The 25,032-nt window shown below is 39.3% G+C and overlaps 2 protein-coding genes across 3 annotated transcripts in view; both read right to left on the bottom strand.

The window, feature by feature from the left end:
* myo1d (myosin 1D) overlaps positions 1-11,599 on the bottom strand; it is a 90,708-nt gene extending 79,109 nt beyond the window's left edge. For both annotated transcript variants that reach the window (XM_066664645.1, XM_066664646.1), the window contains exon 1: positions 11,172-11,599. In XM_066664645.1, coding sequence (XP_066520742.1) covers positions 11,172-11,266 — 95 coding nt within the window. In that variant the 5' untranslated portion in view covers positions 11,267-11,599. The remainder of the gene's footprint in view (positions 1-11,171) is intronic.
* A 497-nt stretch (positions 11,600-12,096) lies between these two features.
* On the bottom strand, positions 12,097-16,165 carry LOC136692831 (uncharacterized). The gene is made up of 8 exons (XM_066666537.1): positions 16,140-16,165; positions 15,970-16,044; positions 15,751-15,813; positions 15,590-15,652; positions 15,438-15,507; positions 13,820-14,257; positions 13,609-13,704; positions 12,097-13,075 (listed from the first exon to the last, which is right to left on the bottom strand). Exons 2-8 carry the CDS (start codon positions 16,042-16,044, stop codon positions 12,669-12,671), a joined length of 1,212 nt encoding a protein of 403 aa, XP_066522634.1. The 5' UTR covers positions 16,140-16,165; the 3' UTR covers positions 12,097-12,668.
* Between the last annotated feature and the right edge of the window lie 8,867 nt (positions 16,166-25,032).

The raw sequence follows: 25,032 nt of genomic DNA, 5'->3' as shown, positions 1-25,032 counted from the left end.
TCCAGATAGCACATTGTCCTTGTTTCACCCTATGAACCCCTCAATGGAGTCCAGGCTGAATCCCAGTGCCCTGTATGTTTCTATGGGTTGTAGTTCACTCATACTAACACAACTTTTAACGGCTTTTATATTATTTCTCCCAGAACCTTTAGAAGACTACAATACCAATGCTTAAAAGAAATATAAATAAATCAATGAGCAGCATACTAACAAAAGCAACAGCAAACTGAAAAGCCACAGTTCCCCTTGAGAGACTCTGCTGTAACTAAAACACAGGCACAAGAGAGAACACTACACTTGTGGAGCTTTATGTTTAAATGAGAAATATATACATATATACACTAAAGAAAGAAAGAAAGTAAAAAAGAAAAATATGATGAGAAAAAATATAAAATAATACAAGATGAGGATCCACAGTCTCCTGTTGTTCACTGTTTCCATTACAAATTTAACCCTTGCTCACGCAAAACAAGCAGAAAGAAATCCTCACACAAAGCCATGAGAGAGCCGCTCCATTTTTAGAGCGGAATTACAGGCCTGGCTGAAGATAACTACTGCTTTGCAGTTTTGTTTGGGTGGGACTCTAGTGGTTATTTGTCCACCGTTAACAAGGGTGGAGCACAAGCAGCATTCCCTGACACCAGTTAAAACTCCAGTAAAAAAACAAGAGCAGTAGTAATGTACGTGTGCGCGCGCATGGAAGAGAAATTGGTGGCGTGTTACAGAAAGAATGCTAAAGACATAAGCCGGGGAAAGATAAAACAGGGTGAAAGTCTGCTGTCCTAGTTAGGATGGTGATTAAAACGTTCAGCACCTCTCTGAGAGACCGCAGAGACACATCTTAAACTGTTGGGTAATGAAACAGTGAGTTTGACCCTTAGATAAAATTCCATGCTCTGCTATATCCCCCCCCCCCCCCCATTGAGGGGATAATCTTTCCCTGATCCACATTTATCCCTCGCACACTATTTACCATCAAGCACTCAATATCACCCCGAGCACACAGCTTAACACAGTGCATGATGGGTATGACCTGATAATGCGTCCGCCTCTGTTCTGTGACCAAATCAGACTGTGTGTGTGTGTGTGTGTGTGTGTGTGTGTGTGTGATGGCAGAAGAAAATAGTTTGTAGCATTATTATTCTTATTTTTATTTTTGAAATCACAAAGCTTACACAAATAGAGACGATTATATTATACCCTACATGTGAAGACCAGCAGATATAAGCATATAAGAAAGTGGAAAGAGTTTATATATTCATGATATTTGCTTTTTAATTCCAATTCATTCCTTACACACAACTTCTATGCAACAGTTTTTGTCTGTTTAAGGAATAAAACATTTCATTTTCATCTACACAAGCCCATCATTAGAACAGCCATAAACCAATATACATATCTATAAAGGTTACAATAAGCTTCAAACCTTTCCAGCCTGAAAGTAACCCAAGTAGTTGTAATGACAGCTAATGCAAGCAATTTCCAATGTTGGAATAAAATCATGAGGGTTTTGCTAGAGGTAACACGCATTCCTGTCATTAATCATTCAGCGTAACGTGGTCAGAATAGCTCTTAACTCGTTTTCTTTCTCTCCTTCTGACATCTCAATAAAATCAACCGTATTCAATATTATCATTAGTTTCAGTCTTGACTCATACAAATAGTCTGTGGCTAAACGTCTTTGAAATAAGCCATTATAGATGTTTATCTAGGTTTATGTCAGAGGTCGTGACAGCCTTTTGGAGGTGTCATACAGCTCTATGAATGATCACATACAGAAAAGTGTTTCTTCATCTCTTAATACAATGATGTATGAGGTATGCTTCAGTTTGATTGCTTGAAAAAAAACACACATCAGTCCCAGTCAGATAATGCCTTCAGTCCTTAACAAAAAGCTCTCCTCCAACAAAAGCTCATCACAAATTTCAAGTAGCTTCAGAACAAACAGAATTCATTGGACCTTTCATTTCTCTGCAGACAGTGGCTTCTTTTTCTTGGCCTTTCAACTTGATCTGAGAGCCAGCCTCCCACACCCATTTCTGTGCCACAGTCTCTGGTCGTCTGACACATCTGGGAGTCACATTAGTAGAATCTCCGCCAGGTTAACACTCGCTCAGTGCTAAACAGCAGCTCCTTCAGCTGCAGCTGACAGGCCTTTTAAAGCCCAGCACTCCCACCACCAGCCAGCAGACAAATCAATCTTACTGGGTGGATAGGCTTCTTTATGCCAGCTGGTCTAGATTTACTCAATTAGTCTCGCTCCCGTCCTGTCCTCCAACTCGCCTCCTGTTCCAGCACAATGATACAGACAGAGGGCAACACAGCAATGGGAGCATCAAAGGTCTACAGAAGAGGAAGTGCATCCTTAAAAATACAGATTGAAAGTATTAGAGTGCTTTGGACTGATGCCATAGGACAACTCCTTTTAGTTCCTTGAAGAACCTTTCACTTGATTATTAACAAAAAGGGAATTTCACTGATGTTAGATAATTTCACAGGTGTAAAGCTTCATTGTAGAGAACCCTCTTCAACATATAGCCAACATATTTCACATTTATTATATATATATATATATATATATATATATATATATATATATATATATATATATATATATATATATATATAAAAAAGGTTTTTTGCATGTGCCTCCACAACATGAGTTTTTAAAGTTGATTTTAGGCCAAGATTTAAAAATGATCATGAACCAGCATATCACTATGAGGCAATACATTCATAAACTTGTCATGTAATTAATTTCTATGAGGCAGTTTTCAGAAACTGTAAATATTTTTAAATATCTGGATCCCATCATCACCTCTGTGAGCCATTAAGTGTTAGCAAGTTTCTATTAAATGGAGTAATGCAGGTCAAACCACTCTGAAATTTTGTGTTTACAACTAGGGTTGGGCAGGACCAGATTTTATCATACCAGTGTACTGTTTACAAGCATCATTGCTGTATACGGGAATCCCGCCAGGAATGTGGTTGGGATGGGGGCGTTCGTACGAGTCTGTCTACTGAGGGAGGTTTAGATGCAACAGGGCAACTTGTGAAGCAGGTAGAGCAAGGTCCAAATGTATTTAGCTTGGTATTTAGGAGGTTTAAGTGCCCAATGGTAGCCTGGATGTTTATTAGATAAACATAAATGAGAAATTGGTCATGTCTTATACGGCCAACATTTTAAAATGCCAGCAACTGCACTAATCTTCAGTGATTGGAATTGGAATAAAACAGAGAGCAAAATATTTTGTGGAATTGTCCATATATCGTATGATAAGTCTTTATGTTATTGTGACAGGCCTACTGCTAGTCCCTCTCTATGTCTTATATATTTTACATTACACTTAGGATAGGCAAAAGGTGTAAATGTCCTACGGAGTCAAAAAGGTGAGGTTTTCTCCTATAAATGTCTCAGTGAAATCAGCGGTGTCCTATAAATCATCAGTGACATTTTGCTCCCATCAATGAAGGAACATAGAGAAAAAGACAGCAGGCTTTGTACAGATTCAGAAGGGAGGATAGAGTTTCAGAAGTCCGTAATAAAGTGGCTCGAGGTGATCTGGTGGGAAAGCTTGGCCTCAAGCCTGATCGCAAAGCCATTTTCACTTTAGCACATTGGGCCAATGCATATGTGAGGTCACAGGGAAACAGATGAGATGGTAAAGAAAGAAAGAGACAAAAGAGATGAGGCCATCCAGCAGACTCAGACATTACTCAGCATGTTATTTCAGGAAAGTGGTCAGATTTCGATCAGGGTAAAAAGAGGGCATGGAAAAGCAGAAAAACAGAAAAGAGAGGGAGAGAGAAGTAAAGGAAAGTTAATGAGGATATTGGCTGAGTGTATGCTGTAATTAGACGGATAGAGAGTGGGGGTAGCACTGGAAAGTTGAGTTAAAAGGCTGTTTGTGTGTGTGTTTGTGGGGGCCTCAGGCCATCACTGTATACACTGAAACTTGGCTGTGAAACAGGGCTTCTCCACAACGCCAACGCAGAGTTCAGAGTCAACAGGTGGACAGAGAGCTACTCCACTGTGATGTCAATGCTGACCTCAATACAAACATGACCCCCAGATCAAACCCCTGCATGTCTTCGCGGTCATAATTCAAGTTTTCTCCACATGAACATATTATGCACCCAAAACCCATTGCCTGCTCCAAATCACATGATGCTATACAAAGTTGGGAAGGCTAGCACATGAGACATATTAAGCCAGTCATTGCCTTTTTTCAGATGACACCTTACACTTGCAGGAGACACTAATGGTGCTTTTCCGCCGCATGGGTCCGGCTCTACACGACTCAATTCCGCGACGGGCTCCTCCACGAAATGGAGCCGGTGACGTTGCAAAACCCTGTCTCTAGGAATTGCTGGCTTTGAAAACCACAACAACAGTGGCAGTAAATTTAGGCACTGTTTACTCATCATGTATTGGCGTGTTGTTTTTGTTTTTGGCCTAAACATGGCTCCATGCCCCAGTTCTCACTGATCAGTTTTACATGTTGCACATTCAGCTTTCACTGGACATTTACGTCAGCCATCGGCCCAAGGAGCATATAAACCTCTTCAAAACACCTCGAGGTAAAGTTACGAGCTATTGCCTGATAAAAATAAATGTGAAAGCTGCAGTAACTTAAGAGATTTAACAAGCGGCGGTTTGTGCTGGATTTGAATGAGCTCTGCATTTTGTGGTGAGACACGTCTCTCTGACCAATCCGCGCTCTGCAGGGTTCACACTTCACCATTTATTACCTACTCTGCATGGTTGGAGCCCCAGGGGTGCTGGGACTGACAACCTACCCAGTTCCAGGGAGCAGGTACCAGATTTGGCCAGTGGAAAAGCAAAGGACAACGGACAAATGAAAAATTCAAGGCAATAAAATATGAGCTATTCATTATGAAGCTAAAGAGATTTTAGCAGACATGAATACTGTTGGCTTAATATCATCAAGTCATACTCAAACACATCCTCAGGAAAAGGAAGTGTCTTACTGGGCCATACACTGGCCAGACTCATTACACTGTACCCCTGTGCTCAGCCATCACTTCAACTACACATAAACTGCCCAGGTGCCTTGTATGAAGATGGAAGTAAACGAAAAACATGAGGGACCTAAAGGGGGTACAAAGAGAGTGAGGGGTCAGACATCAGTCAAAACCATAAAAATACTCAGGCTATAAACACAAGGGCCAGGAGAGGAAAGAAAGAGAGAAAGAGAGAGAGACCTAAAACATTAGTACACTTAGTGCCCCTCTGCCAAAACTCATAGTCCACAAATGGGACGTCTGTGGGGCTCGGATCTTATTTTTAGGGGGAAAAAAATGCCAAAAAAGCACAGTCCTGTTTATGTAAGGGCGGTAATGTGTTTCAGATTACAGGGGGTTGTATGGAAATTCTTGCGGTGAGACTAACCCTTTTCTTTGCTGGAGAGCGAGAGAAAGGGGCCTGTTGCAAAAAAAAAAAAAAAAAAAAAAAATCAGACCCTAATCCAGCCTTTCAGGAAAAGAGACATATTTTCACCATTACAAAGTCTTACTGTTTTTTCACTTGGATAGTCCTGGGCCTGGTACTGTGCAACACCAGATAATTACAAGAGCGCATACTGCTGCATTCAGTTATCTGTAGTTTATTAAGCAATCATCTCCAAAGAACAAAAGCACCAAACCTTAGCACAAGGACTGTGGTACGTGTTTATGGAGGAAAGTAATCTCATTTCAAAGCCAAGGAGAGAAAAACTTGCAGTCAGCAAAACAACAGAAAAATCACTTACTAACTGCAAACAGTAAACACATTAACTCACTGCCAATGAGAAAAGCATTCAGAAACAATGTATAGTTACTGCATTAATATCCTATTTTAATTTTAGCCTCAGGAACAGGAATGCTGTGTCGGATAGACTGTTCTCTCTCTCTCTGTTTGTTGTTATTAGCAGAGGAACAAAGAAGGGGACTATGAGAGATTTGGCCAGGAAAGAGCTCTTAGCCATGGGCAAGCATACCAGTGGTCTAAGCTCAAGAGTGCAGATGGACCTCTGGTCAGCACTGGTACAGGGAACAGGCCATTTCCCTGGTCAGAAACTCAGTGTGAGACACCAAGAGGTAAATCTCCAGGGCATTCAGCAAGTCTGTGGAAAATATTTGTTTAATGACATTCTTTCTCCATAAGGGGACTTCTAAATTAAGCAGCTGTACTCGGAGCATACACATACTATCCCCAAATGCCAATATATTAACTACATAGGCCTTGGACCTACCCTCATAGGGCATTTTATTAAACACACCTGTGTAATTATTAACTATAAACTGCTGTTACACAAAATGTGCCATCCATTCAAACACAAACCAGATTTCATCAGAACGAGGCTGGCAACTGACTGAAAAATGGGAAAGCTCTTCAAAGTATGACGCTGTTTATGGCTTACTTATAATTCAACAAAAAAGTCGATCACATCTCAAGATCAGGTCAGTGTTGGGGTCCACTAATGGTCAGGTTCGAGGATGACTTAGAAACAGAGCAGCAACCACAAGAACCACTTTAAAACTGTATATTAAAAAAAGACACTTATGAATAAGGTTTATGAATGAGCTTTCATAAATGTAAACACTCTTCATATCATGTAAAATGTTGCATATTATTTTAAACTTTGACAAGTGGTGCCACTGCTACAAACACTGAGTAACACCCATTGTGCTAAAAGCACCTCATAAACAAACACGATAGAGTAAGTGATTGCGTGAGTTACAAGTCCCTTCCACCAGATGCTTCGCAAGCAAAACACTTCTCAAATGCAGTTCATCTGGTCAGTACAAAATGATCATCAGGGCCCTCAGAATGCCCAAATCCAGCACATTCATAGATGATGAGTGTAGGTTTTAGTAAATTGACAATTTAGTGCAATAGGAATGTAGACATTCTTCCGATTTTATAATCCAGTATACTTTACTGTAGAGTATATGTATGTATGTATCTTTACACTTGTATACCGTACTGTGGAGCCAATATTGCTCTATGTATAAAGGTAGAGGAAGCAGATATTTTGACCTTATGTCTGGCTGAGCTCAGAGCACCTGAGCTTGAAGAAGATGGAATCAGGTTGCCATGTGTCACAGCTGGGCTCCACACAGCCCAGCCTTGCTGTTAAGGGCAACAAGTGAACGTTTACACCTGTGAAATGAGAGAGGCACACAGCCTATTTGTCCTACTGTTGCATAGTAGTTAAATACTTGAGCTAGATCTTTGACAACCAGTGGATCATGTTCCTCTAGTAGTTCCTCTATTGGTCTAATTTAATATTACATGTAAGTGTTAAGAGTTTTTTTCAAGAGGCTTGATACTGCATTCTCCATTAGTTATGGATAAAGGAATCTGTTTTCACTCAGTCCCACTATCAGGGAGGGTGAGACGAGCAAAGACAAGATCAGGTCGCACAGTGCACTCCTCGGTTTTCATCACTTCTACATTACCATGCTCTGTAAAAACCTGTTCTTTAAATTCTTTTCTCAAACTACTCAATGTGTACATCTGTAAGCCTCATGATAATGATGTAAGCAACATGTCCAACATGTTTTTTGATTATGATTGTGAACGTTGCCTTTAAAGTGCTCATCTTATTCGAAAATGTTATTTAAAACATTTACATTAAAATTTTAATTACTTCATTGTAAATATATAATGAACCATTTTAAAATAACTTCTAAATACATTTCAAATGACACACACCTCTGAATTCGAACTACTAACATACATGCCTAGAATCTGAGAGTGTGCCAAACAGGAAATCCGGTACTCTGAAAAACCTTGAATAAATGAGTCATTTTTCAGAGGATCTGAGGGTCTGTTTAGGTTCAAGATTCTCTAATAAATGTCTGGGTAAATTCATGAGACAGAGGGTGGATGAGGTAGCAGTGATAGAACAATTTAAACTGCTGAGATTACACACTGTTTATCAGCTACTTCATCTGGAGCTCTGAGGAGCTATCTGGAGGAATTCAGAAAATGTCCCAGGCAGCCTTTATAATTGTCTTTGGAAATGTGCGGAAGGTTGCCTGAACTATTTCCCAAGATCCTCGGAGCAGACAAAACAACACTGCCATATAAAGACAGGCAGTGAGCACACATCAATTACGTGGCGTTTACTGGGTGCCCACACAAAATCCTGTTCAACACGAGGGAGTAGAATAAACATGGCCTCAGACACGGTTAAGATCATAAAACAACGTCGAGCAGCAGTGTCACTTCTTAAACATACACATATCTCTGCAAGAAGCCTAAGTGGACTGCAACAGCTGAGTGGTAGACTCAGGGAGTGGTTTCCAACATTAGTCCTTCCTTCTCCAAAAACCTCTAAAGAAGGAGGTCTATATCCCAAGTCAGTTATATTTAGTCTCTTTTCCTTGGTACTGTTGCTATTAGAAGCCTGGATGAGCCATCTAAACACAGCTGATGACCAGACTGGGCTGAATTACCAGAACAGAAAGGTTTTTTTTTCTCAGAAACAGGAATAGGACTGTCATTATATCTCACAATATACTTCATTGGTTTTTTTTTTCCAGAAAATTTGTGCTGATCACTGACCATTTGCCTGATGTTAAAGCTCTTTATTTATCAATTCTCCTTCTGGTCACTTTACAGATGACACTGTTGGGACAATGTTTGAATCTGTGGTATAACAAGTAGAGCAGTGGACATCCCATTACAGTAATGTTTTTTTTTTTTTTTTTTTTTTTTACAATTCAGTTCTATCCAGTTACATTTTGCCCTTCTTAAAAACCCAAACAACGTGTTAATTTTACCTGCAGGGACTACATTTTAATTGGCAACATGTCATTTTACAGACATTGTCTTATATGTGAAGTATTCTAGACTTAAATGAGAACTAAAACCAGGAAAACTGCTAAATATATAACACTAAGTCAATGACTCAAACTGTGACAGCTTTCCCTCATGGCACCAGAGTGTGAGGGATGTGAAATGGCATCTCCCTGCTGTATGTGTTGTTAGCGGAGCTCCAGACACACATGTGGAGCAGGGGAAGTAGCAGGAAGCACGCTTGGTCACACCCTCAACAAATAAAAAACTGCACACGCCATCTCCGGACCAAAGAGAAAGTCAAACACTTTCAGACCATAACTGAGGAGAGCAAAGAAAAAAAACACACAGACACCAGCACCAGCACAAGACATCAGAAACAAATGTGTTAAACTTTGGAATCCATTCTGGGACACAGATGGGTAAAAACAATGCAATAAAATGATTGTTTTTAGATCTCAGATTTTCTTCAGTGATTAGCTACAAGATTGCATGGCATGATAATGCATATTTTAAATTCCCTGACTAATAGTACAACAGTCAGATAGATGTCTAATTATATATATATATATATTTGCCACTTGTGTGTGTATTAAGATTTCATTAAAGCATTCCAAATCTTCATCCCTTGAAGTATCTTGGAATTTCAAGTACACCAATGTCTTAGGCTAATGCTCAAGTAACGTCCCTGCTGTGGATCACTGCTAATGTATGTTATGACCATTTTGTATTTTTTTATTTATTGTCCTATTATGACGTGTGGTTTTATATACAGAAACTTCACTTTAATACAACATTTTATTGACATCTTTTTTTTAATCTCAAAATCGCACAGTTTCTGTCACTGTGCCCTTAAAGCCGCAGTTAGAGTTGATAATGGTTTGATAAGTTGACCTATATTTTGCATTTTTCAAAAGTAGTCTGGGCTGAAACACACTTTATAACTTGAATAAGCAGGACCAGTTTGCTGTAGGCTTATTAGGTGAATATATCCTCAACTTTGTGACATCAAAAAAAAAACCAAAAAAAAAAAACAGTGAATTCAAAATAAAGTAATTAAATTCAAATTCTTATTTTGTAAAATCATAGAAATTCAGCCTGGAGTAGGATGCATATTTTGAAAACTTTGGTTTCTCAATTTATGTTGTAGATACCTGCACTACTAATATAACTGATGGTGACAAACTGCAGAAGGCAGAATTTACAGTAAACCCTGTTTGTTTACAACACGTGATAAAAACAGCAACAGCATATATTTTTAAAAACGAACATCCTGACATCTTATGTGAGGTTCGTTAAAAAGCATATTAAAGCTAACTGTGAAAAACAGAAATATGTAGCATGTTTAACTTGGATTAAGGGTTATTGATTAAGCCAGATCAAATATCGGCTAAGCCAAACAGTTTAGCCTACTTGGCACTTTAGTGTCCCATTCAGCATATCACAGGCAGATGGACATTTATTGACAGAACAGTAATGGGGAAATGTGATCTGATCTGATTTCATCAAAAACATGGGGAACAGGAGGAGAATCATCTGCTCTATACTCTGCCCATTGTTTGGATCACAGGGTCAAGAATGAGAGGGAATTTCCATGGTCCACACCCCTCCGGCTACACAATGTGCTCGGGATACACAGGTGCAGCCTGTGGTTGGTGACATAATTCTACATGATGCATAACCTATAATGACACATAATTTTCTTGTGAGATAAGCCAGTGAGAATCTTTTCAGTTTAGTCTATGTGTAGAGCTGTGAGTGCGTTTCCTATTACATCATACTGCCTAGAAATTAAGGCCCACCTATGTTACGATCAGATAAGACAACTTAGCTTAGGACAAGACATTAATAAAACAGTTATTTGTAAATTCAGGCTCATTATTTAATTACAGGTCCGAGCCAAATAATAATTTATTCCCCCAAGTATAACAGTATTAACAACATTGGACTATAATTTACAATAATTACACTTGATTTCCATATATCTTTACTGCACAGCAGATTGGAAATTCTGCAAAGTCTTCCACAGATTTACAGAGTTTGATGTCACCTTGAATTGGAGATGAGGGGATGCCTTTTTATATGCATTATAAACAGCTTTCAGGAAGGTGTTTTTTTGTCGTATATTGACATATGTAATTGAGAATGAGCTTTAAAAGATAAAAAAGTAGACCAACAAATGTTATTGGTCTCACGTCAAAATAAATAAATAAATAAATAAATAGTTGCCTTACAGAAAAGCACGTTTCGTTGTTTTCCAAAGCTGTCTGTTATTAGTCATGGCATACTAACCACGCTGTATCCACAAAGTGCACTGTGCCAGAGAGAGTAAAGGTGAATGGTCCGTGTCCAGGTCACTTACCTGAGTTTAAGGTTGGCCAGAAACTCTTCCAGAGAGACATTGTCTAGAAGAACGAAATCCGCTTTCCCAAATTCCAAACTCTCGTGTTCTGCCATGGTGTGTTTTTATCCAGGAATGTACCGCAGAACGCTAAGTTTCACCAAGGCAGACGGCACAATAGTCTACACAACAGTCCCGCGTAGTCAACAGATTATAAAAGGGACTACAATCAAGGCAAATTAAACCATTATCCTTCAGAAAAAGCCCTGTTTTTCTGCCATGCTTGGGAAAGAAATGACAGAAATGGTCTGTTTGGCTATAAGGCACGCCGACTACCTTCCAAAGTCCTCCCTAAAACGTGGCTTTTCGTAAGTTTTGACAACGTCCAGCTACTTGTTGCGTCCGTGTGTTTCAGCGCGCTGATGGCCCGTAGCTCCATGTCCCTCTCTGTGAACTTCACTCAGCTCAGAGTTCCACAAGCCCCACCCCTTTAAAGAGCCCGTATATAAACGACCACCCGCCTTTTACCTCAACGGCTAGCAATGTGTGAACAGGGTGTGTACAATGAGCGCAGAGGACAGGTATTAAACCTACATGAATAAAGATATTTGAAGCGTGTAGTCGGTTGAAGTTCGGCGACGTACGAAAGTTCATGTAGCTATTGCTGGCTTCAGAATAAACAGCCGAGAATGTCTGTCCATTTTTTCCATATAAGGCCATAACTGCCCCGGCATTTCTGGGTGAAGTCTGAAACACTGCATAGGGATTTTCAAAGAATTGTCATTTCAAATATGAGGGGAAGATGGAGATTTAAGCATTTCAGGATAATTCAGGTAACGATTCTTCAGGCCATATTTAAACAGGTTTAAAGAAAATATTAAATATGATAATATATCACCAATAACCACACCAGAGACAAAACAGTTAGTAGATTTAATTTGGTTTCGACAAAGATAAAGACTCAGGTTGCTGTATGAAACTTCACCTGTGGCTAAAAATCATCTTGTACATGCTCCGACGGTTACAAATATACAAAGTTGCTGCTCCACCCTGCGGCCATAGAAAACTATTACAATTCACCGAGTCATCGCTTTATCTGCAAGAAGCGACTAGAAGAAACAGTAGACATGTTCTTCACATAGAAAAATAGTACATGCACCTAAAAGCTTCGCATAATTTCAGCTAGGAATGACAAGAAAATGCAGTCGGTTAACAATAACAGAAAATAAGCAAAATTATTCTACCTGATGCAATTTATATATATATTAATATAATTGTCACAATGATTTTTAAATTCATGTACAACTGCAGTTGACTTTATTTTCTCCAAGTTATTAATGCATTTATATATATATATATATATATTATGAAATGAATCAGCTTAATAAAGTAAATTTTGCCTTACTCATTTCATTTCACAGAAGTAATTAAAAGATGCTTACGTATAATAGAAATAACTTCACAATACAAGTTGTTTAAACATAAAATAACTAATTCAACAGCTTACCTAGATTTTTTTTACCTTCTTACTAAGAGCAGTGAACCCCCAAATGTGATGGTATTGGACGCAGAGTTGGCCCAAGAGTAGCCAGAGCTGTGGGTCACATACACTATGGCACCTTTGCGCAGAGTGGTCATGTACGTGGACAGATTCCCCACTGAGTTTGCGCCATTCATACGTGTATGAGATACAGCAACCCAGTAGCCATTCACGACAAGCCACAGGTCAGTCTTAGTATTAGCGTTGGCTGCCGTCTGAGTGGAGAAGAAGAACTGATAGATGCCTGTGACAGGAGCAGTGAAGACGCCGTTGCGGCTGTTGAAAGCTCGTCCCTGATTAACGTACACTTTGCGGTAGTGGATACGGTTCACTTTCCCTCTAAGGCTCCCGGGGTAGGAGGCAAAGAAGTGTACTTTTGTTTTCACTGTAAATTATAATGAGATAGAATATTTAGTCTCCACAATGAACCTTAATACAATGTTGCATTGCAGTATTAAGTTATTATTGTCACAGTTCTATTAATTGCTAATTGAATCACTTTTAACTGGACACCATGCATTTCTAGATGCACAACATTAAGGTCTTTAGTTATTATTATGCAGTTATTTGCCACATTTCAGGTTATCTGCCTAAGATTTTTAAACCACTTTTGAATATGAGGCATTCTGTATTTCAATATTATTTTAATTTGATGTGATGCTGTATGTTTTTTTAGTCATAAAAATACTACTCATTTTTGTTTGTTTTATTAATTTAGTTTTCCATCTTTCTACCAATGTTTTACACATGTTCATGTTTAAGTCATTTTGGACCTTTATTCACAACCAGTTTTGTCTTACAATACTGCAAAAAGTCCAGTTTCCAAAGGGGAGTTAAAATTTTGTATGATGGTATATAGTTTATAAACTAATATATATTATCTGATTCCTATTGTGTAGAAATTATGTTTACACTTACCTCTTCTTCTAGATTTCTTACAAAACCAGTTGATCTTGTCCTTGCTGGTGCAGGTTTCATCTCTCTTGCACCTCCCGCACACAAGAGTGTTAACATCTGAAAGGCAATGATCAGAAACCGAACAGTGTGGATGAGTTCTGAGAATGTGACAGTTGTTGTGTAGCGTTGGGGACGATTATGAATTAAGTGGGATTTAATGTTCACCTCTCACCTGCACAGTAGGCCAAATGGCAGGACAGAGGCTTAACAAATTTGTAGACATAGTAGTTGCCCCTGCAAGCTTTCACTTGAATTGGAGGGGATTTAAAGTGGCAGCAGTTTTGGTTCCAGTGCCCACAGACTTTGCGGGTGACGATGCCATCACGGACGCGGGGGTGACCACCCACGAGCCACAAAGGAGCGTGGGTACCACATCTTTCTTTCCTCACACAGCGCTCTGGCATCTGGATGCTTTTTCCTCTGTAGTACATACGATACCAGCCCTTCCACTGCACCTGCCGGTCGCAGGTAACACTCTTAGTGCTGAAGTTAGTGGCCCTCCACGCCTGGTCCAGCTTGGTGTAGCGGTAACATGGGTCAAGAGCCATATCACTGTCCTCCTCAGGATATTCAGACTCATTGAAAAAGGAGAATGACACAGGGCTGCTGCCTAACAAAAATGTCAAGTATAAAAAAACACTATTACATTCTTAAAAGCAACATATTATACCCATCCACGAGTTAACACAGTTCCCTGGGGTCTTAATAAAATGTTTGTGACATGTTTTTGTCAAAATATCACATGGATGGAACAACACAGCACTGTTCAGAATGAGCCACCACTCAGTTAAATGTGAGAGCACAGGAGTGAGGAGCTGAATTTCTGCTTTTAATTTATAATTTTATTTATTTAATTAATTTAAAATATATATTTTTTTCCTGAATGTATTTTTTCCCCTCTCTGCTCTAATTTTTGACACATTTAAACCATACTCATATCTCTGTGCTCATTGTGTGTGTTTGGTTCTGTTTTCAACTTTCTTTTCATTCTCACATAAACACAGGTCCAGCTCTGTGACTAGAGAGACTCAGAACAGGAGGTGGGACAATTCTAAAGTGCATATACTCCACTTAAAGAGCCACAAATCAGAACAACTTGTTTAATGCCATGTTTTTCAATGTAGGCAGCTTACAAAATTTCTTTTTTTATTTTATACATTATGTTTCGTAGGAGGTCAAGACTTATAACATGCAGATGCAGTGAAAAAAAAAAAGATGTCCAATTTAGAATTAGTTTTTTAGGAACCAGTTTTGATCTCTAAAAGCACTTTTAATTGATAGTACTTTAAAGAAATATTTTTGAAATTGTTATTTCATTCATTCATTATCTGTAACCGCTTATCCAAGTCAGGGTGGGTCCAGAGCCTACCTGGAATCATTGGGCGCAAGGCAGGAATACACCCTGGAGGGGGCGCCAGTCCTTCACAGGGCAACACACACACATTCACACCTACGGACACTTTTGAGTCGCCAATCCACCTACCAACGTGTGTTTTTGGACTGTGGGAGGAAACCGGAGCACCCGGAGAAAACCCACACAGACACGGGGAGAACACACCAACTCCTCACAGACAGTCACCCGGAGCGGGAATCGAACCTACAACCTCCAGGCCCCTGGAGCTGTGTGACTGCGACACTACCTGCTGCAACACTGTGCTGCCAGAAATTGTCATTTACGACTTTTAAATGTGTATGTACACTTTTCCCCCAAAATATCCCTGTGAGGACCTTGATAAAACTTCTCAAACAACTGGAGTACTTAAGCGTTTGAGCAGAAAAATGACACTGACCTTCTTGCAAGGAGGTCACATTGACTGTCTCATCATCAGATGGTTGCATCTGTGTACACTGCATGATAACCTACAAAAGAAATGTTATTTTATATTATTTAAATTAAATCTTAGTTTTTTATACAATTGGCTCTATGCAATATAAATTTTACCTGATTTATGTCCTCTTGTTTCTGTTTCATCAATGCTTGATCATGCCTTAGTCTCTCTAACTCCTGAAAAAACAAATATGCATAAAAATACAGAGCATATTATTGCATATTCACTCAGCATTGTTCTACATTAGAAAACATTGTATAGTGGTGTACAGTACCTTGTAAACTAGAGAGAGTTGCTCCTGTAAGGGCGGCTCCTCCTTCCATATATTCAGCTCAAACTAGAGGAACATCAGAAGATTATAACAATACATATTATTAAAGAAGTGTAATATAAGAATTAAAACCGTCATACATTATTTTTAAAAAAAATGAGCGATAAAATGATGATCATTTGTAACATTTTCTTTTTAGATTGCTGATTAGATTCTGCTTACCGATCTCCCATTCTCTTCTGCACTCACCGCACACAACAGCAGCACAACCAGCACCTGGATACCTGTGGTAAACATCTATATAGGTAGATATGTTTTTTTTTTTTTAGATCATCTGTTCAAATTGTTGTTCAAGAATATATGTTTGATTTGGCTTTTCTTTCTTGGCTTACCTTTTACCTCGGGCACCATATCACTCAAAATGTCCAAAAGTAGCAAACAGACAGGCTTTATATACCATCATACATATGAGTGGGTTGCAACAGCCAATCAGAAAAAAGTTCATGGTTTGAATTTCACACCAGGCCTGTTTTGTAGAAGACTTTGTGTTACATTTAACAGAAGATGTTAACGTACACACGAAGACTTGCTAAAGACAGCTTTAGGACATGAGGTCAGCAAAACAAGTAAAAAAAAAAAAACCCTGTAGAACTACAAGTGTGGCGTTCTGTTATGGTGTACAAAAGAGAGCACATCACTCCTCAGTATTACTAAAATGTTTAATGATTTGAAATAATGTTCTTAGTAAAGAGCACCATGTCTTTACACCAGAAATCATTTGAAAAGGAAATATTATTTCCTTTTTAATCACTAAAATCCTGTAAAATTGACTTGGCTCATTTCTTAATCTTTTTTTTGCATTTTGACCAAAATAACAATGGGCATATGTCAGTGCATTGTAAAAAATGTAATACCAAAAAAGCTGGAGAAGAGCACAAGAGCATTGGTATGAGGCCAAAGGCCTGCAGCACCAATAACAAGCATTCATAGTCAAAAGATGAAGTCTACGTAAACACAAGGACAAGTTTGCAAAAGAAGACCTAAAGAAGTGTAACAGATATTGGCAGAACATTTGGTCTAGTCAGGAAAATATGTCTGCAGTGTAGATGTGATGACTGCTATAAAGTACCTCATAAAGGTTAGTTTGTACACAAAAATACAGAATAAAATGATGATTCTCCAGACAGCTCACAACAATGAAATATAACGACCCAAAATACACTGTAAATCCCACAAGAATTTTGAAAAATGTAAGTCAAAATCATCACCAGGCCTTGTAAATAATTCTGACCTCAACCCTTATTTTACAGCAGATTCTACAAGTAGACAACCCTTTCAGAAATGAAGAACTGGAAAAGAATCAGCTGAGTTGAATTACAGAGTAGTTTTTTTTATTGATTAGTGCTACAGTAAGCTACATCTGAGATTTGAGCTTATGTTATCTCTCTGAAATTTCAAACCCACGTTTGTGTAGATAAGTTCATGTGGATTTTCACAGCAGTGTAATTTGTTGTGAAACTTTAATGGAAATCCCATTAATGCTGTAAATGAAGAACCATGTCTCTGTGGCATTCTTTATAATGTAAGCAATAATTAACCCCTAATATAACAATAATGTATGTATAGTATTATCAGTAGTACAATACTACAGTAAGCATTTGTGGAACATTTTCACAACTTCTTATTTGTCAGTTTAAGACTTTGTAGATGTAAGTATCGGTTAGAAACCACGTGTGATAAGCCACTGGTTTGTGCAAATACAATAGATACTAACAACATCAGCAAAACAGAGATGGGTGAGACATTAAAGAGGCGCCAAAAGACTGGTGTTTCAATCACACAGGAAATTTGAATCTGACATGATCTGGGTCATTTATCTGTTACTGGCATTCTGCGAGCCCTTTTAATTTTGCAGTACACACTGGCACTACCTAAAAAAAAACAATACACACACATAAATACTTAATTATGTTTTAAAAATTAAAAATATAAACATTGACGCTAATACAGGTGAAATCAAACCTAGAAAAGGAGGGTGGGGGGTCATTACATTGCAAATTCAAGGTGAGATCTTTTCCACAACTTCCACAACAAGAAGAAGAGGAATCTATCTCTGGCCTAATTCCAGGCAAAGTTTTAGGGCTATTGAAGAGAGTAGTGAAGAAACTCTAGGTCAAAATGAATGGGCTATGCAATAAGCCCAGAAGGCCACACAGTGGCAGTAATGTAGTGACCAAGCTTAGCCTAGGGTTTATTTCAGCATGCCCCCTGTAGGACACGTTTTAACTTAGTAATGTAAACTTAGCTGCACATCCCTCTTTGGTTACACAAAATATTTTGCTTGAAGTGTACTTTTATTTCAATGTCACGTGAGTAATTCAAGGGCACTTCGTTTCTTATTCAGGAAATAAAAGGTCACACTGTCTAACAAAAAGCATACAAATTTGACTGAGTCCTAAACAGAACCTTCTACTCTGACAACACAGTAATGCATTATATAAAGCAGGAATACTCACATAATCATTTACTTATTTACACAAACATTAAAATACAGTACAAAATAAGTTAGTACGTATTATTATGTAACATATTTAATGTTACATAAATATTTAACATATTTAACCAAATTATCCAGTGAGATAATGCATGATCATAAAATTGTTTACATTGTCACTGTAAAGTCTTGATGACTTAATAAATCATAGTTGTCTTAATGTTGTAACCTATGAATAATGCTGAGAAAGTGTGACTATGCACAGGTGTGCATGCATACACACTCACACACACACACACACATACACGCATGCTCAGAATATTAGGGCCTCCTCATTTTCAACATTTACTATCCATTCTCCCAGCTCCACTGATCATACAGGAGCATTATGTATTTCTACAATTTCAGATTTTAGTCAAAATCTTGCTCTGCAGATTTTTTAAAATCCTGTTCTTCAGTAGTCAGTGACACTAAACATGTGGGAGTGTGTTAGTTTGTGTTGTGCTGGTACAAGTGGAGCATATACAACAGTACTGTTGGGATTTATAAACTCCTCAGTGTCCCTGCTGGATTTCACCAACCAAATATGGCCAGCCAACAGCATCCTATGGGAAACACAGTACTGTGCAAAAGTTTTATGCACCAGAGATTATAAGATTTGAAAAGCTTTTTTTCTGAGCAGTAAGTGTTTATTTGCTAAAAAAACAAACAAACAACAAATAACGCCCAACATTAGAATAAAACCAAATAACATTATTCCAGTGAGTGTGATATTCTGTGTGTGAATGTGTTGGTTTAACATTTTCCAAATCTCTCCTCGCGGCAGTCCACATTATTTGAGGTTAACATCCAATACCTAGTTTTAGAGGTTAATAAACAATGATATTAAATAATGTGCTGTTGATTTAACAAATTCATGCAATCAAGGAGAATCTGAAGAAAAAATTGTTCTTCAAACTCACTCACATCTACCACTTAAAAAACATAAAAATTATCTTATATTTCTTATTTGTTTTATATTATTATTTATTTGTTTACTGTGATTATATATAAAATTATACAAGCACCACGCTCACTGAGAAGGCAATAGCTTAAAAATATGTAATTATATTAGGTGCCTAAGAATTCAATTTTGTTTCATTATTTTATTTTTTATTTTTCCCAACCAAAAGTCATATTTCCACTGAGTCTTAGCCTGACCCTACCCTTACATGACCACTTCTCCTTTCTTAGAACTTACCTAATCACTGGTCATTGCATTCAAATGTCAATAACCCATGGACTGAGATAATGGACTGATAATATTAGACCAAGGTCAATCAATACAGTAGTCTGACAGGGAATGCAGGACGATGGGGACAGTATCAGCAAGCTTTTACGTGGGTCTGAGTGCAGTAAACAGCCCAGAGGAATGCCAGGCACGCCACAAAGAGAACAGTGACTATGACAAACAGATTAGACCTGCATATACGTGACCGACCTCCCCCTCCCAAATAAGCACACACCAAGCCCAACCCACACTCCACTGTTGACAACTAGCTGTTCTTTCCCAGAAGCTAGTTCCTGGAATCAGTTCCATGTGCAACACTTCATTCCTATACTTGCATGTATGTGCTGTCTCTTCAGCGTCTCGCTGGTGAAGGGCTGAGTAAACACAGGCCCAGAACAGCAGCTTGAGAGGCCACTCTAGTGGAAGAAATCCAGCCATCTGCCCTGCACTGTTTGATTGTACTCAGTGTGGGACGCCTGAATGCACACGCAACATACTCACCTGTGGAGAGACTATGAACATGCTTATCTAACAGATTATCAGTTTTAACCAGATATTTACTCTACAAAAAGGCCAGAAGCAGATTGTACACACATAGCTAAAAGGGAATTCCAATTTCTTGAAACACTCCATTCAAGAAAATATGGCAGGCTATTTTACAGTTGAAGTGACAGGAATCTGACAAATATAGCTACATTATACATGGCCAAAATATTTTCTAAATTTAAGTGTATTAAAGCAAGGTGGCATGGTTGAGCAGCAGGTAGTGTCGTAGTCACACAGCTCCAGGTTACTTGGAGGTTGTGGGTTCAAGTCCCGCTCCGGGTGACTGTCTGTGAGGAGTTTGGTGTGTTCTCCCAGTGTCTGTGAAGCTCCCGGCTTCATTCATTCATTATCTGTAACCACTTATCCAATTCAGGGTTGGAGTGGTTATAGAGAATGAATGAATGAAGTGTATTAAAGGCGACATTCACGATGCCCCAATGTCATGCAAGGCTTTCTTTCTCACTGCTCACAGCAGAGAAACAGCATCTGGATGCTTTTAGACAACCAATAGACCACTAAGGGCAGCACGGTACTGTCACAGTCACACAGCTCCTGGACCCTGGAGGTTGTGGGTTCAAGTCCTGCTCCAGGTGACTGTGAGTCTGTTCTCCCCATGCCCGCATTGGTTTCCTCTGGGTGCTCCGGTTTCCTCTGGGTGCTCCGGTTTCCTCCCACGGTCCAAAAACACACGTTGGTAGGTGGATTGGCGAATCAAAAGTGTCCACAGGTTTGAGTGTGTATTGCCCTGTGAAGGACTGGCGCCCCCTCCAGGGTGTGTTCCCAGTGATTCCAGGTAGGCTCTGGACCTACTGCGACCCTGAATTTGATAAGCAGTTACAGACAATGTATGTAATAGACATCTAAATGTTGCAATGTTGCTCCATAGGTGGGTAATATTGATTTATTTTTGCTGTAGATATTACTTAATGAGGAACTGACTGAATTTTAGAGAGCGCTAAGTAAGACGGAAAGTCTTACTAAAAAACAACTCGAGTAACAAATGAGATTTTGAGTGTTTGTGGTAATTCAAACAGTGACTAATTGTATACAATGCCTTTGAAGAGTTGTTGATCTCCTATTTCTGCAGTAACGCTTGGGTACTATTTTACTTTTTAACAGCAGTAACAACTACTGTCCTGCAAAGGCTTTGCACTAAAGGCTGATAAATTTCTGTTTGTGTCACATGGCATTCAGGCATGAGAACACAAGTGAAGTCAGGCAGTGATACTCATGTTTTGAGTCTCAAACTGCATTATAACACATTCCAAAAATAGTGAATGGAGATCCACAGCTCCATAACCAAGTGCTGGTGGGCTTTATTTCATATAGCATAAAGTATATGCAATATTTTATTAACTATTTTATCATCACCTATAAAGAAATTACATTTTCTATCGTCAAATTTTGTTTAACATCAAATAATACATGTCTTATGTAATAGCATTCCTCCTTCACACCTGCACTTGTAAGGACACGCCTGTGTTTTTCAACATAGTCTTTATCTGTAACATAGATAACATACTATATATTACTATAGACAATCATTTACTTAGAAAAGAACAGAAAACAGACAAATGCCAAACACACCCATGACCTAAGTCTTTGGAGAGGTGTTTCAGAATCTATCCATTGTTTTCTGTTATCAAAGTGCAGGGAAACCTTAAAATTATATTCTGCCGTAATTTACCCGCTGTTACTGATAAGGTTGATACATTGTAGAATGAAATATACCTGCAATAGGCTGCAAAGCATCAAGTTTATGGCATTCTGTTAGAAAAATAAAGAAAAAGTTTGTTTTAAATGAGTTTCACATGCCCTTCTTGGGCTTATGGCAGCAAACAGGCCCACCAAGTTGCCTATATATATATATATATATAGACCACCAGCAGGAATATGAGGCATGGCATGAGGTATTCACTGTAAAGTGAGCCGAGCTGCTCTCTCTGACACATTTCTCTGTGGATTGTAAACAGTCAGCAGTACTTGAATTGACCTTGCCAGAACCAGCAACAGCCCAGCACTCCATACATTCACTGAAAACAGTTTAGAGTGGAAATATTTAGTGGAAATTTATCTCAACCTTTGCCCTCTCTGTTGCCGCCTTGATCCTGATATACAGACGTTTGTCACTTGCCTTTGTCTATTTTGAGAGGCTTGCACCAGGGACTTTTTCCATACAGTTGTTCCTGGCTATTCACAAATCACGTACTCTTGGTATCCTATAACCTTTGTAGGATGTTGTTTACTCCAAGTGCCTGCAGCCTTTGCCTTACTGGGCAATTGGCCAACATTCAACGTCTCAGCACACACTTTTCAATCAAGTCCGTTTCCCAGATAAGGATATACGGATAAAAGAATTTAGCCCCTCTTGACACAGTGTGGTACAATCAGTGTGCATGAGCTGATGAGACAGTGGCCTCTGTCATCTTTACTCTGGGTCTCCATAGCAACTTGCCATCTGAGAGGGAATCGTGCTTCAAGAAATTAAAAATATATACAATCAAGTCAATATGTACCAGTGTTTGGACATGCCCACTCACTGAGGGTTTCCCTTGTTTTGGGCCATATTCCATCCATCCATCCATTATCTGTAACCGCTTATCCAATTTAGGGTCGCGGGTGGTCCAGAGCCTACCTGGAATCATCGGGCGCAAGGCGGGAATACACCCTGGAGGGGACGCCAGTCCTTCACAGGGCAACACAGACACACACACATTCACTCACACCTACGGACACTTTCGAGTCGCCAATCCACCTGCAACGTGTGTTTTTGGACTGTGGGAGGAAACCGGAGCACCCGGAGGAAACCCACGCGGACACGGGGAGAACACACCAACTCCTCACAGACAGTCAACCGGAGCTGGAATCGAACCCACAACCTCCAGGCCCCTGGAGCTGTGTGACTGCGACACTACCCAAGGACAATTTACAGAGTGTAAAAAAATAAATAAATAATAAAAAGAAGAACAAGGATAAAAAGAAGAGAAGAAGAAGGATTTAAGCTGAGATTTAAAAGAAGTGATGAGCAAAGAGATTGAAGCAAAGTGTTTCAAACAAAGACTGGGAACAGCTGCACTAAGGCATCTGCCACCCATGGTTGAGTGTCTGGTATAAGGGACAGCAAGAAGTCCAAGTGTTGGTAGATATAAGTGTGTGAGAGGGATGGTAAGGGAGAATCAGATCAGAAGGGTAAGCAGGAGCCAAGCCATGTAAAGCTTTAAAGGTTAAAAGAAGAATTTTGTATTTTATATGAGAAATAACGGAGCAATTGATGGAGGACAGGTGTAATATGTAAAATGCTTTTGGTAGATGTAAGAAGTCTAGCTGCAGACTTTTGCATGTACTCGAGCCGGTTGATTAATTTTAGAGGAATGCCATTGAAAAGGGAGTTACAGTAATTGATTTGAGAGAAAATAAAGGCATTGATCAACAATTTACAGTCAGTATCACTAAGCATGTGGTATAGTCATAGTCACTGGCTTGATAGCTGCACCAGTGATGCCAACAGAGAAATGTGAAACATGGGAAAGTGGTGTTTTGGCTCCAACTAGTAAATCGTCTGTTTTATCAGCATTGAGTCATAGATACTCAGTGTGTAGCCAGAGTTTTAAGTCAACATTACAGGAACTCACTGCCTGGGTAGAAGCAGTGCTGATATAGATCTGAATATCATCAGCCTTTCAGTGAAAATTAAGACCATGATTACGGATAATCTGACCAAGGGGGAAATGTAAATAACGAAGAGGAGAGGCCCAAGGACAGATCCCTGGGGTACACCCTGATCAACAGCTGCCATAGATGATTTATGAGAACCTAATGCAACATAATATTGTCTATCCGTGAGATATGGCCATAACCAATTAAGGCCAAGGCCAGTAATACCAACAGATGATAGTCTGGAAATGGGGATCAATCTCAGGCTCATATAGATTGTTGCTTGATAGATAGTCTTGTAGCTGAGCAGCTATAACTCTTTCCATCACTTTGGCCAGGAAGGGGAAGTTAGAGATTGGTCTGTACTTGGCCAATGAGGAGGGATCTAACCCAGGTCTTTCTAATATAGCCGTGACAGCAGATACCTTAAGGGACGATGTAAAAGTACCAAGAGAGAAACACAGGTTGATTAGATGTGAAACAGGTACAGAAATAATAGAAGCAGCAGATCTAAGAATAGATGTAGGAGCAGGATCAAGCTGAGTTGAGTGTGGAAGTATGAGACAGGCGAATGTACACTACCAGTCAAAATTTGGACATCTTCTCATTCAATGGTCTTTCTTTGTTTTTCATTATTCTTTACATTGTTAAATGAATATGGAACACATTAGAACTATGAAGGAATACATGTGAATTCATACACTCGGGTCAGGGTGGGCCTTGCAAACATGGGCACCACATTTCCAGCATCTCAGGCTTGTTTTTTTGTCTCTAGGGGCACAGAGCTCACAGCGTTTCCTTTTCTGCCCATGTCCTTGTTGGGGGAGAGCAGCCAGGGCAGTGGCAGACTGGCATAGGCTGGTGTGTGGGGTAATGTGTTGGCACCATTAAATAAGAGGATTCACCAAAGCTTTTCCCAGCTCTGCTAGGAAAAGTCACCTCTTGAAACTCTTCCCCTGATTCCAGGTTGGGTCGATAGCTGTCCACACCACATATGCGTTGAAAGCAGACACATCAGGGATGATGTGGAACAGTGCCACAGGCCAGGTCTTCCACTTCTGAGACATCCGCCTCTATCTCTGGTTCAATTTCAGTGCCCTCTTCATCATGTCCAAAAACCTGGTCCAGAACCTCTTTGACAGATAACCCCTTGGTCAGTCGCCTACTCATTGTGCTCAGAGTAAAAGGAGTGCAAGGCAAACATCAAGCTATATATATGGGGTCTGTGTGAAGATGAAACATTGATTAGTCTGGAAGGTGTGGTTCACATGGGGGATAGGAAGATAAGCGCGGGAAAGAGATGTGTACCCGCAAAAGACAT

This window comes from Hoplias malabaricus, chromosome 3 (genome assembly GCF_029633855.1).
Source record: "Hoplias malabaricus isolate fHopMal1 chromosome 3, fHopMal1.hap1, whole genome shotgun sequence".
Classification (NCBI taxonomy): domain Eukaryota; kingdom Metazoa; phylum Chordata; class Actinopteri; order Characiformes; family Erythrinidae; genus Hoplias; species Hoplias malabaricus.
This window is presented reverse-complemented; position numbering and strand designations above follow the sequence as displayed.